Below are 16,549 nucleotides of genomic sequence, written 5' to 3'. Positions count from 1 at the left end.
AAAAAAAAAAAAAAAAATATATAAAAAATAAGAAAAAAAAAAAATACACTTATGTACCTGAAGTGATTTAAAATTTATTGAACTAAAGAAAGTATTGAATCACTTTTTTTTTTTTTTTCTTTTTTTTTCTATTAAATTTACAAAGAAAAATTTTGATATGAAAATGAATTCATTAAAAGATAATGAAATCCAGGCCTCTGATATGGACGAGAGCGCTAAAGAGAATTGTAAGTGAAAAAACCATAAACAATTAATCGGACATACACACACATATATATATATATATATATATAGAGAATAGTGTAATAAAACTATTAGAAAATGAATTCCTATCAAATATTATCAAAACTAGTGAAGTAATACTTTGTCTTTAACGTCACAAATGCGTTGTAAGTCAAAGTCAAAATGAACAGGAACCTTTTAAGAATCTAGAGTGAGTAAGCATTTATATGAAAAGTACTGTGTGTATTGTGCGTTATATATGTTTATTATTACAAACTCAAAGCAAAAGGCAAAAGTCTCATTAAAATCACGTTTCTTACGAAAACACAATAAATGCTTTAAATGAATAAAATTTAATTATTTAATCACTTTTTAAAAATTGATCGAATTCTTGCTAAATCAAATCCTATTATTATTAATTTTTCTTCTAAACATTTGGCTAAAAGACTCGTTTAGATTTTTAAAGCGTCCACAGTATAACATATAACGTGTTGATGTTTTGTCTTGCCTTAATAACAGACTAAAAACAAATAAATCATTTTGACTGATCAACAAGATCGTTAATAATACATTTTTTTATTTATTTATTTTTTTTTTTTCATTTGTTTTTTTCTTGGTTCTTTGGGGGATCGCGGAAACTATTCTCTCTTAGCATACACGTGCTTTGTTAGCATAAACAATACAGAAATGATATTCTGTTTGGGCCTTAGCTAGCGAGTGTACATATATATTCACACATATATACACGATGTGTATGGCTCTTTTGATTTAATGTAAAATTGAGCAAAGTGCGACCAAACAATAAAAAGAATTTAATGATTTTTTAAAAAATATTTTCGTTTTATTCTCAAAAAATATTTTTACGATTTTTCGCCTTTACCTTAGCAGCCATTGTTGCAAACATTGCAGCTTTCGGTTGTTGTTTTGAATTACGAAATTGGAAATAAACACATGGTGCCATGACGGTGGCGGAATAAGGTGGTCGAGGTTTTATCACAACGGTTTTATATTTCGCTAAACACTTTCGTTGAAAAAGCCAACCGTTTCGAAAGAAATTTTACGAACGCTCTCTTTATATGTTGAAAATATTCCAAAAAAAAATCACTTGGAATTCTTGCTTTTCAATGGCTTTGTTTTAATTTTTGTCGCTTTTTCGTTAGCAGTGAAGGTATGAGGATGCTCGAGACATTGCATCTTTTGGATTTTGTTGGTAGCTTTTGCACTTACGACATGCACACGTATTCTGAGTAACAGTACAGGGTTGCCCTTAATTTACAATGCATTGGTTTTTTTGACTTAAGGGGCTATACCACGACATCATTTTAAAAACGGCGTTTTTTTGATAATTACTTTGGGATGGAGGGAATGTTTACAAAGTAATTGTATTCACCACGCTGTAGTCTTTTAAAATAGGGCGTCATATGTAAAAGTGATCCGAACCATTTGCAATACTTTTCATATTTGAGCCAAAACACGTCAACACAGCAAAAATAAGACCGACAGACAGGTGGAACTGTTTTAAGTCCTTCTTTATATATCGTTATACAAAAAGTGATGTAGGATATAAGAAGTAACAACATTATTGTCGGACAAGGCAAACCGTTGGGCGGTACTTTGTAAGACTTCCTCTGACACATTCATTCATTTTCATGATAATGCACCAAGATGTGTACATGTAAAAGCAGACCTTCCGTGAAAAACTTAATGTTAGGGAACGCTCGAAAGATCAATGGACGTGATCAAACTTAATTTACTTGTTAAAGATCTTATCGTTTTTCAATTGTTGCCGATATAAGGGTTTACTTTTTATAATAACCTCTATATGTGGTGGGGTTTAAGAAAGTAGGCCTATGGGATATAAATTCCCTTCCCTTCCCTTCCCTTAATTTTTATACCACATTGCTATTATGGGTAAATTTTTGTCATAAAATATTTAAGCTTTTTGCTTACTATTCATGAGAAACTTTATATGGAGTGAGGTTTAAGAAACAGATCCATGCGGTTCAAATTTGGTCGAATTAACTTTTGTGTTAAATTACTATTACGGAAATTTTTTGCATTATAAAATATTAATAATTAGAACTTTTTGGCATTCGAAACCTTATATTACATGACAAGCCTCATATACGATAATGCGAAAACAATAGATTTGTTTGATCCAAGTTTGATACAATTAAGTTTTATATCAAATGAATCTTACGAACAGCTTTTCATGGTAAAATAGTCAGACTTGAGCCAGAATTTTTGCAATATAAAGGATTCGTTTTCATTAAAACTCGTATATGGGATGGGATTCAAAATATAAAGCTATACCGCCCAAACTCGGTAAGATTAATTTTTATGTCAAATTACCATAATGGATCGACTTTCGCCAAGAAAAATTTAAAATTAAGCTTCTTTTACCATAAAAACACTCAAGTTTTACAGGAAAGGTTGTAGGGTATAGGGGTTTAAAAAGTTACTTCATCCATTCCCAATTTTTAATATCAATTTAGAATGGCGGAAATACTACTAAAAAGCGATTTTTGTTTCGAAAACTGGAAAATTGGAATATTTTTGCATATAATGCAAAAGCCTTCAAGAGAAGGCGTTACAGACAAATGTACAAAAGCAGTTTTCATAACGCTTGTTTCAATGCAGCTTCAACAAGGCATTGGTGTTTGAAAATGCTTTCAAATGAAGATAAAGGGATCAGCAAAGTGTAGGATACTATGGACGAATCAAACTGTTACTGATTTGAATTGAACGATATTTTATTGCAAACAAGACCAGCAATAGAGTTTAACAGACGCAAAGTCATCCTTTTGCTTGGGAAAGCTCGGACACACGTTGCAAAAGTTGTCAAGTTGTTGCAGCTCGAAAGGTAAACCCTGCTGCACCCAGCGTACACAAGTCAGAGCAGCTTCTGATTATCACTTGTTCAGATTGATGCAGCATCGCTTGGCTGACATGCGATTTTGAAATGCTAAAGAAGTACGAAAATGGTTCGATGATTGGATCGCTGCCACAACCAATATCTTTCCTTAGAATCGGTATCGGAACGATGGGAAAAAGTTGTAGAAAATGGTGGAAAATATTTGCACCGATTTTTCTCAATAAAAAACTTCTTCAAGTGAAAATATGATCAAAGCCCGTATGAGCATCGAATATTTTACATTATGCCTAGCGGACGGTAACAACGCCAGACTATGCCTATTAGTATCGTCATCGAAAGTCTTTTCTAAGATGAAATTGTAATGCGTTAGTAACCTAGTGGATCCATTTATTAGATTGTTGGTTATGCAGAGTTTGAAAAAATCTGTCAGGAAAGTACCAGAGGTCGCTTATTTGGGAATCCCTTAATAAATGTAAACGGTTTATGATCAGCCGCGCCTACGCATTAACTTGTGTACAGCATGCAAAAAAGTACCGGGTATCGACTAATTAAAAATCAGTTTCCGTCTGTACGTCAGTTTGTTTTACAATAGTTTTAAATGTTACATCGTTGTTTCATTTTTCTAAATGCTTTCCTTTGGTATGTATGCGCACTTTCTTAAACATCTGGATTGATTAGCTGTTTGTTTAGACATCGTGCAAAATACACAATATCTTTGGTTTTCCGTCACATACATAATGTAAGGGCTTCCTTCATTTATTACCATTGCATCGTCACCGCTCTCTAAATCATGTTATGATTGAAATTTTTTTCTTTGAACTCTTTGCACTCAGATAATCTAAATGTTATTGGATACCCTACACCATTTCACCTAATTAGCTCTCATCTTGACTTGAAATGATAGGAGGTTAGTGATTCTGTTCGCAATCTTCCTTAGCTTTATAGTCATCTTATTATTAGATCCACTACGCATGATATGATACATTTTTCATTTTTTCGGAACGGATGAAAATCGTATATATTTCTATGCTTATCTATTGCATACGGCGATTATGAAATTAAAACTTTTTTAAGAACACGCGTAAGGGGTACTTTTTGCATTTGCATAACCCAATAATTGAAACATGATAACTTTATCCTCACGTTTAAAAGCCTAGAAATACCCATTGGACTTGCGGCAAAGTTGAGTTGATTCAATGATGCCTTTCTGTTGTTGTTGAATGCATGCAAGCTGAAACTCGGCGTATATATTAGTAATTGACAACTGTATACCGAGTATGAAACGGGACGTAATCTATTCATCGCCACTATCACAATGGTCGAAAAAGTATAAGTGAACTGATATATTGATCAAAAAGATTTGCTACGAATGTTAATCAAACTCATGTGAAAGTCGAATGCAAAAATAGTCTTGATCGGCTAAGTTCCACACACTAATATTGCAATCCTCATAGATACAGAAATTGAAGTTGAAGAGTAAAACGTATACGGACAGACGGACAAACATGACTTAATCAAATCAGAATTTTATATATACACTTTGTAGAGCCTCCGAAGCTTCATTTTTAAGAAGACTTGATTAGATAGTATATTTAAAGAATCCGATATTGAGATAAAACTATAAATATCGTTTAGATTTTTGCAGACCATCCTGAACGGATGAGAAAGTTTATAATTATATTTATACTGACTGAGCTTTATGAAAATGAAAGCTCTAGAACAACGGTCAGCAAACATTGAGAAGTTAATCTCTCTTAATAAGGCAGGGCAGTCAACAAAACCATTTATTAACATAAATAAGAATGAAATATCTGTGATACGCATACGTTATTTCAGCGAAGATAAGGCTAAGAATATTAATCCATTTTCAATAGGTCGCAAGGAGGCTAGCGGATCTCATCTAATATTCCTAAGAGCAAAAAGAAATAATTGCTTCCGAAGTTATTCTATTCAATCAATGTAATATCTATAGGTAGTATACGATCAAAATGAAAAATAAATTCCATTTATATTTCGGATTTTTATTTGAATTAAATTTATACGGTTTTCGGTAGTCAAGTAGTCGGGTTTCTTATAAATGTGATTTTTATCCGAATATCAGATAATTCGTTTTTCGATATAGTACAACTTCGGACATCCCTCTAGATATAAACGTTATGAAATTTTAGTATATAAAGATAATTTAGACACGTTTGTGATGTTTTTTACGTAGTTATAAAAGATTTCACATTCATTCAGCTGGAGATTATTATTGCCCTCTAATTTGTTTATAATATATGCATAAAAATGTTGTGCTTGAATCTTGCCGGAAAAGCCGTTACATGCTTTGAAAACAAATTGTGTCCGTTTATTTTTGAAATGGCAAACTCAATCATTATTTATATACATGATTTACTATTTAGTAGGTCACAGACTTATTTGCTTCAAAGATCACAATTCCTTGAACATCTCACAGAATGTGTAAGCGTTTCGTCATAGAAGTGAATTGAATAAGGTTCGAAGAAAATCGACTTAGTCGAAATGTTATTCAAAATTCTCTATATGTAAGTAATTCGGAAAGTAGAGTTGAAATAATTCATTCATTTACAAAATTTTATTAAAATAAATACATCCGCAGACATTCGGATTGCTTATATATAAATTTTTAATATATTTGGTATATTATTCTTAAACATTATCAGTTAGCCCATACCGAGCAGGCAATAATGATTATCCCCTCTCCGATAATCGACACCCTTTATCGCTTGTCAATCATCAGATATTCGTTAATCAAGCACCGTTATATGTTAACCATAATTTGTTATCATATTATTATCCATTATCCGCGATCCGTTCTCCGCCATTTATTACAGCTTGTCAATCGTCAGTTATTCGCTAATTAGGCACTTATCTGTGACACGTTATACGTTAACCATATCATTATATTCCTCTGCATAAGACAAAATGCGCCGATTCTCAATGCTCTGTAATGAATGTTCGATAATAGCAATTTGAAAAAAAAGTTAACTAATTCCTTTGATTCCATCCCATACAAAGGCTTTCAAAACAGGTAAACCTTCAGATTTCAACGAAGCGAAATTGCGATAATAATAAGTTATGATGAAAATAGCTCAAGAACACCTTTGTGAATGAAATTGATTTTTGCTAGATTTGGATGACGTCAGTTTATGTTTTGGGCCTCTTACCATATAAGGTTTTCCACGAAAAGTATGCTTTCCCACGGAAATTTGCTATTTTACAATGAAAATAAGTGAAAAATTGTATTAAATGAAGTATTTAATGGTCGAGCCCAGCTATGTTACAAGCGACTCTGCGTAAGGACGTTTATTTGGATGTAAGATCAAAAATTACTTCATCCCATTGAAATGTTCCATATTCGCATAATATGCCAAAATATTTATTATAGTATTTTCTACTGATCTATTACTAAGAAGGACTGAAAATTGCAAATTTTTTCCAAAAAATTATCTTTTTCGAAATACGACGCTATGTCGTGAGTTCTCGATCCTGCCCAATTTGCAACCGGATCCGGAGTTGGGCTTAGATGCGTTAAGTTACCGCAAATTATCTTAAAAATTACTTATAGGCTGAGCACTATAATGCACTGACGGACATCAAAACGAGAGAAAAGCTTAAATTGAATCAGAAAGTGATTACCGATTTCGATCGACATAAGAAAACGTATGTGTACATTAAGTCGTTTTGCGTGGTATAATAATCGTCATAAACTTAATTTACCCGGTCCTGGAAGTGCTGAAGGGTATGAAAGTTAAGCCTTTATAGTATGATCCAAATCATCAATGAAAATGAATACATCCCCAAAAATAATGGTATCGCATGTACGTTTGCTGCAGTAAGAGTGAACTCTCTGTACGATCTTATTTTTTGGTCATTTGTAAACTGATGGTGAATGCTCATGAAAAGCAAGTCACACAAACTAATTTTGAGTATCTCATGACGAAAGCAAATGAAAAATTATGTTATTAACCTGAAGCGGTTTATGGACTTCTTTTAAGATGTGGGTGCGTTTTCTAAATAGGCCGTCACATGTGAACATAGTACGATATAATCCATTTTCAATACGGTTCACGCTTGGCCCAAAATATATCAATATACTAAATTTTTTCAAAATGAATACAGAAATACTTAGACAACCAGACAAATGGACAGTACAGTCATTACATAATATTTTCATGAAAGGGCATAGTTTTCATGAAAGCCCGCATATGGCAGGATGTCGAAAAGTTTACATGGCGTGATCCCGATACACAAACTTAATATACTTGTTAAAAATTTCATAATTTTCCAAATTAAAAACTAGAAATTAGACTTATTCTCCATATAAGGGCTTGCTTTTCGCGAGAACCTCTACATGTGTTAAAAAATAGATGTATTCAGTCTATATCCTCTATCATTAATTTTTTTATGGAATTTTCATCATAAAATATCAAAAATTAAACCTTTTTCTGAAGTGCTTACTATTCATAAGAAATCCAATATGAAGTAGGGCCCAAAAAATAGACCTGGGTGGTCCGAATTCTCTAACATTGACTTCTTTTTGTCAACTTACTGTTATGAACCAATTTTCATCATGAAATTTTGACATACAACATAGAAATTAAATTGAGGTAGAAATGGTTATATGAGAGAGTATTTAAAAAATTTGCCTATCCGATCCAAACTTTTCACACACTTTTTTGGAGCAATTTTGAAAATTGTAATTTTTTCTCATATAACGATTTTTTAAAAAAGGATTTTGGGTCAAAGCGTGTTAGTCTACGAAGTTTTATCAAAATCTCTGCAAAATTGCGACCTATAGGTTGAACGCAAAAATACGTAGACAGACGGACGGAAATACAGAGAAGGTCGGTATAATAAAAAGTGCGTCTATCTTAAGCCGCTCCACGTCCGTCCAAATTTAATATATCCTGTACCACAAGTGGTGGTGTGAGGCATAAACGATAGCAAAGTTCATTAATTAAGACCTGGAACAACCTCGTACTAATATATTTAACTAACTTGCAATTATCGCTACAATTGTTTCTAAGAAAATAGTATTTATTCTCAGAAAATGTATTATAATTTTCCAATTGGAAAAAACTTCGGCAAGCAAACCTTTAATTAAATAATTTTCCTTAGGTCTTTAGCAGAGATATTATAGTTAATGCACATATTAATTATTACCCTGTATTTTATTGTTACTATATCAGGTAAATGAAAGTATAATAATAATACCCGTTTTGTTTGATTCTACCTGTTTTACATATATTATAGCGTTTAATTATAATATTGTCACACTATGTCGCTTTCAACAACACGTTTTACGACAGTCAACAGAAATGTGTCGATAATATATACTGAGTTATTTTTCCTGGCAGAGTTTGCATTATATCTCAGAAATGAATTACGTCTGTCGACGAAATTCTGTCGACGAATGTCGACGAATGTCTGACGAAATTATCTGCAAGTGGAAAACGTTTAAATAAACTATAGCAAGTTATATTAAGACGGAATTTATACATGTCACGAAGTTTTTGAATTTTCAGAAATATTTGGCTGAAACTAGATAGAATCCAAGAATTGTGATTAAAACATTGTTATATTACATGTAGATATGTATCCTTAGATTTAAACATTGTTTTTTTATACCTTACATCACTTGTGGTATAAATTTGTATGTTAAGATTATTCGAATGTATATAACATCCGGAAGGACATGAGACAGATCAACCTTTTATTATAACGAACGGTTCAGAATCACTTTCTAAGCTTCTCTGTTTGTCTGTCGTTCTGATTTGTAATTCACTTTTTGAATCGATCTAAACTTTTACCGTCGGTCAGTCCGGCCGATATCTGAATTATTTTTCGAATCGATCTCGGCTTGCTCGTCCATCTTTCCATCTGCCCGTCTTGGATTCTTGCGTTCAATCCAGGAAATATTTTGAGATATTTTGCTGAAATATGACCGATGTTTTTTGGCTCTAGCACGACGATTGTTACTAAAAATGCCTTGAATGCGACTACTTCCCATATAGAGTCCTTTTTTTTAAAAGCCATTATATGAACCATTGTATTAAACGGAATGGTGTAGGATATCTAATGCTAGACCGTGGCCCACTATAACGCTATTACTTGCTTATTTTGTTTTTGGTTATTTAATAAGCCCCAAGTTCTTAACATATAAAAGTTTTATATATAAGATGCGATATGTTAAGGGTTTATTATATTTTTGCGAACAGAGGCGTCAGCAGAAGCCAAAAACTTTACGATCATTTTTAATAACCTATTCATATTTCCGGTCGATACGGAAGTATTTATATAATTATATAAATACAATGAAATTTGAGCGGACCATTTAGAGTAAGTTAAGTTTTTCAAATATTTCTAACGCACAATTCTTCACAACTGATATATATGTTATTAAATATATCTCATATATTTTTCACATACTACGTAATCTTCCCATCTATAAATTCTTGATATATATATGTACATAAATGTATATATGTATAAATGATTAGCGGAATTTATTTGCCCACATAGTTATAAACATTTCTCTTTAGAGTCAATCTTCGCTAGCTTTTGACCTAATTAATAGGTCCAGCTAGTAAACAACGAACCGATAGTGTTTTCTTCCTTTTTTTTTCGATTTTGATAGTATAATAATTTTCCTTGGAGATTTTAACTTTGCTTTGAAACTGTCTTTATTGAAAGCCTAAAGGGTAAATCAAGAACCTGCTTAGCTCACCGACAATTGCAAAAGGCTCATAATCAAGCAATACGAAGTCGCCCTCCATGACAAGGTACAATGGAATGGACCATTCAATGTCTGCCGCCTTTTGTTTTTGAGTACACACAAACTCTTCGGCTTAGTTTCTTTTTCTTTCTGTACGGAAAAAACTTTGATCGGAAATACATATATGTATTGGTAGAGTATTGTTCGAAGTTTTAATATCTTAGACGTAAATGTGTTTACATTGTTGAGGTTAAATGCATTAATGTATAAAGCGATTTCTCTCGCAAATTACAAAACACAATACAAAAGGGGATTTATTGTTCTTCGTTAGGCACAACTTCTAGGTAGAAGTGGACGATGGACGCGTTCTCTGCGCGATGGAAAAGTAAGTTATTTTTGAAAGCAATCTAGGGTTTGAAACATTTTTTAACGTCTACGAAAAAATTGTCTTATGTAGACGAAGATACATGTTTATGGGAATGTGTTGATGTGTCTAAAATATATGGCGAAAATATATGCAATGCATCCTACCAAAGCAATTGAAATATTTCTCAGATGGATTTAACAACATGCTATCAAGCATGCATGAGTCCGAAAATCACTTTGTTGTATCTTATGTACTCAACCTTCGTCTCAGTTGCAGCCCGTATTATGTGCAAGAATCCCTGTTTAATACTTCAGTAGGACATAGCACTATGTCGGAAACAGAAATGTCTTCTTTTGATAAATCGAAAAACCCCTTTCAAGTTTTTTTGCTTTCAATTTGTATGCACTATGCCGTACAGTTAGTTAGTTATTCACTTTAAAGGTTTCATGGCTTTTGAGGGCAATTGGAAAAACTTTTAAAAAGAAAGTTTTTGTGTTGAATGCTTAGTTCTAACCCGCGTTGTATTGGTTGAAAAGGAGCATAAAGCCGTTAAACTTATTTTAGTATTCGAGTAATTTCAGTGCCAGAGTATAATATTGAAGCTGCGCTTATCGCGCCAATACTGTTTTAACGACTGCAAATAATGCAATTTAAAATGCTTAACAAGCAATTGTAATAACAATAATTATATTCGAGTTTTTTTTTTTTTTAAATTTATTTAATTCAACTATTAGCGACTAAGTGTTTTAATATTAGTTTAATAAATATATGTATAATTAATTCTAGAAGTAATGCAAACTACTCTCGAAAAATGTGGAAATTCTATCTGTGAAGCTAATAAAATCTTAACGTTACGTTGCTTATAGTTTATAGTCGTTTACAGTTTCGAAAAGTTCGACAGTTCGAGATTGCTTCATTTCTGAGTGAACTGTCGTTGATTCAGCTAGGTTCAACGACAAATCCTATATGCAAGGGTCAAACGATTTGATTTTCCCGATATTTTATTTTGGATATAAAAAAAATAGAAATTGCTTTCCTTGTGTTTAAAATTAGGCACATGGGCCAATTGTTGTTTTCGTTTTAGAGCACATTCTCGGATCTATGATGAGTGATAGTAGGTCCAAGTCTCCAAGCCAACAAGTTAGCAGAATGTTCATGTACACTTTCCCGCCAGCCCGCATCTTTAATCATATTTTGTTCGTTTACACACACTTTGCTCAGCGCTCTCGTTGGCATTTATTTCAATAGCCCTTGTAAATAAGATGGCATGCTTAGGCGTGCTGAGCGCATACTTATTATTTAATCTATATTATATAAGTGTTTTACATCGAAAAGGCGTTTGATTTTCAACTTGATAGAATGTCTTCCCCCGTTGAAAATGTGATTGTTTGACTGCAGCAACACAAATCTCTGAATTTATTTGCGAAAGTGAATTTATCTTGTTAGGAGAAATGATGCAATCGATGTTAAAAACATTTTTACATGACTTGTAGAACCTGTCATTAAGTCAATTTAATAAATTATTATTATTATTATTATTATTATTAATTTAGTTAGCCAGAGAATAAATTCTAAGACTAAAGTCTTAAAGCATTAGCATATCTCTAAGACTTGAGCTCTACAGCACTTGAGATTTGAACCCACGACCACTGAGAGTTGCTAGTCGAGACTCTTGCCTACTCGGCCACCCAGGCGGATCAATAAATTACGATAAGTGAACTGTGTATGAATATTCCTTTCGATAAACTTATCAGGTAAAGTTTAAATGCAATTGCATGAAGGAGCGATCCATAAGAATTTGTTTATTTTTAAAAATGTATATTGATTGTTTCAAAATCTACACTTTGACAGCTGACAGTTTAGGGCAGTTTAGTGAAAATGGAGTGTTACCCTAGAGAGAGAGAGAGCAACACGCATGGCATATATCCGATGAAAAAATTCAATTACTGTATGAAATGTGTCCTGGCCATGTACTTTCTCTCTTTGCTTCTTTCTCTCTCTCTCTCTCTCTCTCTTTCTCTCTCTCTGTCTCTCCCTAGATCATATGATTTAGTACCACTGGGTTATATGAAGTGATAGAACGAATACTAGTAGGTCTGGCTTGTGCTTCTACAAATCCATTCAGGGGTAAGGAGAAGATTGCATTATTTTGAGATGTATTTTCTTTCATAAGCTCAAAATGCAAAAACTGTTTCAATATATATTAACAATATAATATAATATTATTCGCTTAAGAATGCGAAATGAAATTTTGGCCCTGAAAATGCTCTGCAGAATGTTTTATTGCTTTGTCTTATTTAGATTTTGTCTAGATACGATTATCATTTAGACATTGCATGATGGTTATAAAAATTATTATATTTTGCCGCTATGTCAACTATTTGAAGTGAATTGTTTAGCGCAAAGACTTTTGCTATAATAAAATTATTTTCGTGTGTCTCGCACTTAGCTCACTGTGTTTTGTAAAAAGTTATAAAAATAAATCTAAGCGCATTTTTTTTTTTGCTCTTACTTTTTTTTTTTTTTTTTGCGCAAACAAATCGGTAATGAGATGAACAATAAACAAGTCGGTAAAATTTACCATGCTTTCTTAGTCTTATCGTTCAGATAAGAACTTAAAACCCGTGAAAGTTCTCAGTTAATGATATGACGTGAAATATTTAAATAGCAGTACTTTTGCCCTGAAATAATTCATTAACAAAAACGGACGGCGATTTGACTGAGATCAACATCAGGAGAATTGATATCGTTGAATTTTTGTTAATGAACGAACGAAATATTTTCGAAAATCTGTACGTTTTAATATTCAAAGGCAAAAGTTGAAAAGTTCAACTATTCAAAGAAAATTCAAAATGGGTAATTAAGTCAATCGTGATCAATGATATATAATAAAATTATATAAAATATTTTGTGATTTATAAAAAATTTTATTTAATTATTTATTTATTTATTTACTTATTTGTTTATTTATTATTTATTTTTTTTTTTTTTTGTAGTACTGCCAGTAACTGTACAAGAAGTGAGTGTACAAGAAAGTGGTGTCGTGGATAATGATAAAAAGAAACGTCCCGATGAATCGATTCCTTATTCAGAGGCTTTGGAAAGAACAAGTAGGCGCATGAATGCAAAAAAAAAAAATAAATAATAAAGTGAAAAAAGTTGATCAATAGAGTTTATTCAAATTTTTAGAGTTTGGTAGATTTAATTATTATATCATCATATTATCGGGTTTGGTATTATCTAATGTTCTGTTGGAAACATCTGGCGTAGCTTTCATTATGCCGGTCGCTCAGTGTGATCTTGGGTTAACGAATTTCCGAAAAGGTTTACTAAGTGCTATCGGTTATGTGGGAATGATTTTAAGTTCACATCTATGGGGTTTTCTAGCTGATACAAAAGGTCGTCGCCGCGTTATACGGCCAACAATTTTGGCTTCATTTGTTGTCACTTTATTTTCTAGTTTTGCTACAAATTTTTGGTTAATCCTAATTTTACGGCTACTCAACGGATTCTTGTAAGTTTCTTTTCCATTTCACACATCCGCAAGATTGATTGCTATAATCGAATATATTGTTATTATCAATTTAGCATATCCGGTGGTTCGGCTACAATCTATGCTTACTTAGGTGAATTTCATATGGATCGTACACGTTCCCGGGCAATGATGGGCTCAGCATTTATATTTGCCTTAGGTGCCATGTGTATGCCATTCTTGGCATTCATAGTCATAAATCAAGACTGGTCTTTCCCATTACCATTCTTGGGTATTATTTACAAGCCTTGGCGTTTATTTATCATTGTTTGCGGTATAACTGGTCTATTTTGCGGACTTTCTTTATACTATTTGCCTGAAAGTCCCAAATATTTACTTTCCGCTAAAAGAGAAGAAGAAGCTAAGCAAGTACTACAGAAGATATATCGCATAAATTGTGGTAAAGATGAATTGAAGGTAACTGAATTAATTTTAATTTTTCATTACATTATTTTTGTCATTCATCATATGTCCGCATGTAATTCTCATTCCAAAATTCGAAGCGTTTCTTAGTCGAATGGGTAAATCAAATTTACTACAAAAAAATAGATTTTTCGTTTTTCAAGCAGGAATACATTGTGCAATTCAGCATTCGAACTTCAGTATGGAACACTTATTGAGAAACTGTTTCTAAATTCATCTTTCGCTCTTCATATATTGAATATTAAGTTTAACTTATAAGTTCGTAAACTTAAGTCAAGGCAAGATGAGATGAACGAAAATATTCGAATGTCATCGAGACATTAGTCCAAGTCTTCACTCAGAGTATGAGCGAAATAGAAAATTAATTTTCGTTTTTCATTTGACGTTCGAATAAGATGGGATGGATATAAGAATTAACAAAAGGGACGTGGATAAATATGTCAATATGCGAAAGGATAGACTATTCCGGTATTTCTTTACGCTCAAGAAGCGATATTTTAGTCAAGCTTTTTCAATAAAATCATGAAAAAGTTCAGGCCATTTTTCATCTAAAGACAAGATATACAAACTCGTCATCCCATCGTCATATTACTTTTTAATTAAGATTTCGAACGCATACTCGTATCATCAGTGAAGCTCGGTTAATATGTGCAACAACTATAACTAAAAAGTATTTAATCGTATTTAATCAATTTTAATGAAATTTCTTATTGTTTTCAGTTGCCTCACTTATTGCCAGAAGATGATTGTGCCGAAATCAAAATAGCTATGAAAAGTTCAAGTTTATTGAAAACTTTTCTGAATACGATGTGGAATCAAACAACTCCATTATTCCATAAAAAGTATTTACGTTCCACTCTGATTGTGTGCACAACGCAATTTTGGATTTACCTCATTGTTAACGGTCTGTATATGTGGTTTCCTCATATAATCAATTCAATGAGTGAATTTATGAATACTCATCCCGGTGAAAATAAACTATTATGTCAAATTGTTTATGACAAAGATGAATTTCTCTATCATAACGATGGTGTACGTATTAAAGAGTTTCACTTCATTACCTTAAATATTTCATTTTTTTATATTAATTTTAGTCAATGGAATGCACTAACAAATTGGAGGATACGACATTCATGTATTCACTTTTAATGGAAATTTTATATGCATCATCGTTCGCCTTTTTAGGTTTAATTATAAATCGCATCGGAAAGATAACGATATTATGTAAGGACTTTAAAATAATTTTTATTAAACGTGAAAATGAAACAGCCCACCCTACACCACTTAGTTCGACTTCGCTTATTCATCGCCTATTCATGTAACGTTATATGGAATGCGATCCGATCTGAATCATTTTGAAAAGCATTCGGACCTTCGACCAAAAACGTGTCGGTGCATAAAATTGCATTAAAATTGTAAACTGAATAGTAGACAAATGAAGCGACGGACACACATGCTTAGACCAATTTAGAAAGTGATGCACAAACTTATCATACCCTTGTACCTTGGGCACAAGTGGTGTAGAGTGTAAAGACCATTATCTTTTATTAACTTTTATTTAATATGCATTTTAATTTGAATATTTTCAGTTATAATTATTGTTTTCTTTACCTCTTGTGGTTTGGTTGCTGTTTGGCTGCCTTACACGCCAGTGGCGGCTATCTTTTACGTTTTACTATTTCTTGTAGGCGTAGCTATAAATGTTTTAGGAGCTGCCACAGTCGAGCTATATCCTACTCAATTAAGGTAACAACTATTAAATAAATTCATATTAATTTCACTTTTTTACTAAATAAACAATTTATCTTTATCTGGTTTGCGTTTTAGGGCGATGGCGATGTGCATATCATTGATGATGGGTCGCGTTGGCAGTGTTGTGGGTACGAATTTTGTTGGTGCTCTTTTGTCTAGTTACTGTGAATTAACGTTCTATATATCCTGCTTTGCAATGATATCGTGCGCCTTTCTAATATTATTCTTACCAAAGAGTATTAAAGATAAAACCGGTAAAGAATCGAATTCGAATGAATGTTAGTTTCATTTCGGTTTTTTTAAGTGTACTTAAGTTTTTAATTTATTGTTAGTATTGCTTTTACACTTAATTATCTATTTTATATAAATATGTTCGAAGGTGGCGCATAGATTTAATAATAATTTGTACAGTTTTAGAAAAAATAAATCTTTTTTATAAAAATTATGGATAAATGAAATTTCATCAAAATACTTTATTATAGTTTAGCAATTGGAATTAACCAGTGTCCCTATTCAATTTTTCGCTTTGTTATTTTCTTTTATCTGGAAGTGAAGCGAGATATTCATTTACTACATGTCACTATTAGGAGAAGTCATTATAGCCATCTTAGATGCCTTCATACGCATTGAACTTTCATTGTA

At 32.3% G+C, this 16,549-nt stretch overlaps 1 protein-coding gene across 2 annotated transcripts; it reads left to right on the top strand.

The window, feature by feature from the left end:
* Positions 1–141: 141 nt before the first annotated feature.
* LOC119644542 (synaptic vesicle glycoprotein 2A-like) lies at positions 142–16,327 on the top strand. 2 transcript variants are annotated; one of them, XM_038044108.1, is made up of 8 exons: positions 142–227; positions 13,197–13,310; positions 13,390–13,714; positions 13,789–14,149; positions 14,876–15,187; positions 15,250–15,379; positions 15,745–15,901; positions 15,983–16,327. In XM_038044108.1, exons 1-8 carry the CDS (start codon positions 158–160, stop codon positions 16,188–16,190), a joined length of 1,677 nt encoding a protein of 558 aa, XP_037900036.1. In that variant the 5' UTR covers positions 142–157; the 3' UTR covers positions 16,191–16,327. The 2 variants fall into 2 exon arrangements, with proteins under 2 accessions (XP_037900036.1, XP_037900038.1); XM_038044110.1 differs by lacking the exon at positions 142–227 and adding an exon at positions 13,022–13,056 and having other exon boundaries at positions 15,983–16,325.
* Positions 16,328–16,549: the final 222 nt, after the last annotated feature.

Source organism: Glossina fuscipes, unplaced genomic scaffold (assembly GCF_014805625.2).
Source record: "Glossina fuscipes isolate IAEA_lab_2018 unplaced genomic scaffold, Yale_Gfus_2 0, whole genome shotgun sequence".
In the NCBI taxonomy this organism is placed as follows: domain Eukaryota; kingdom Metazoa; phylum Arthropoda; class Insecta; order Diptera; family Glossinidae; genus Glossina; species Glossina fuscipes.
The sequence above is the reverse complement of the archived record's forward strand: the minus strand, read 5'-3'. Positions and strand labels throughout refer to the sequence as shown.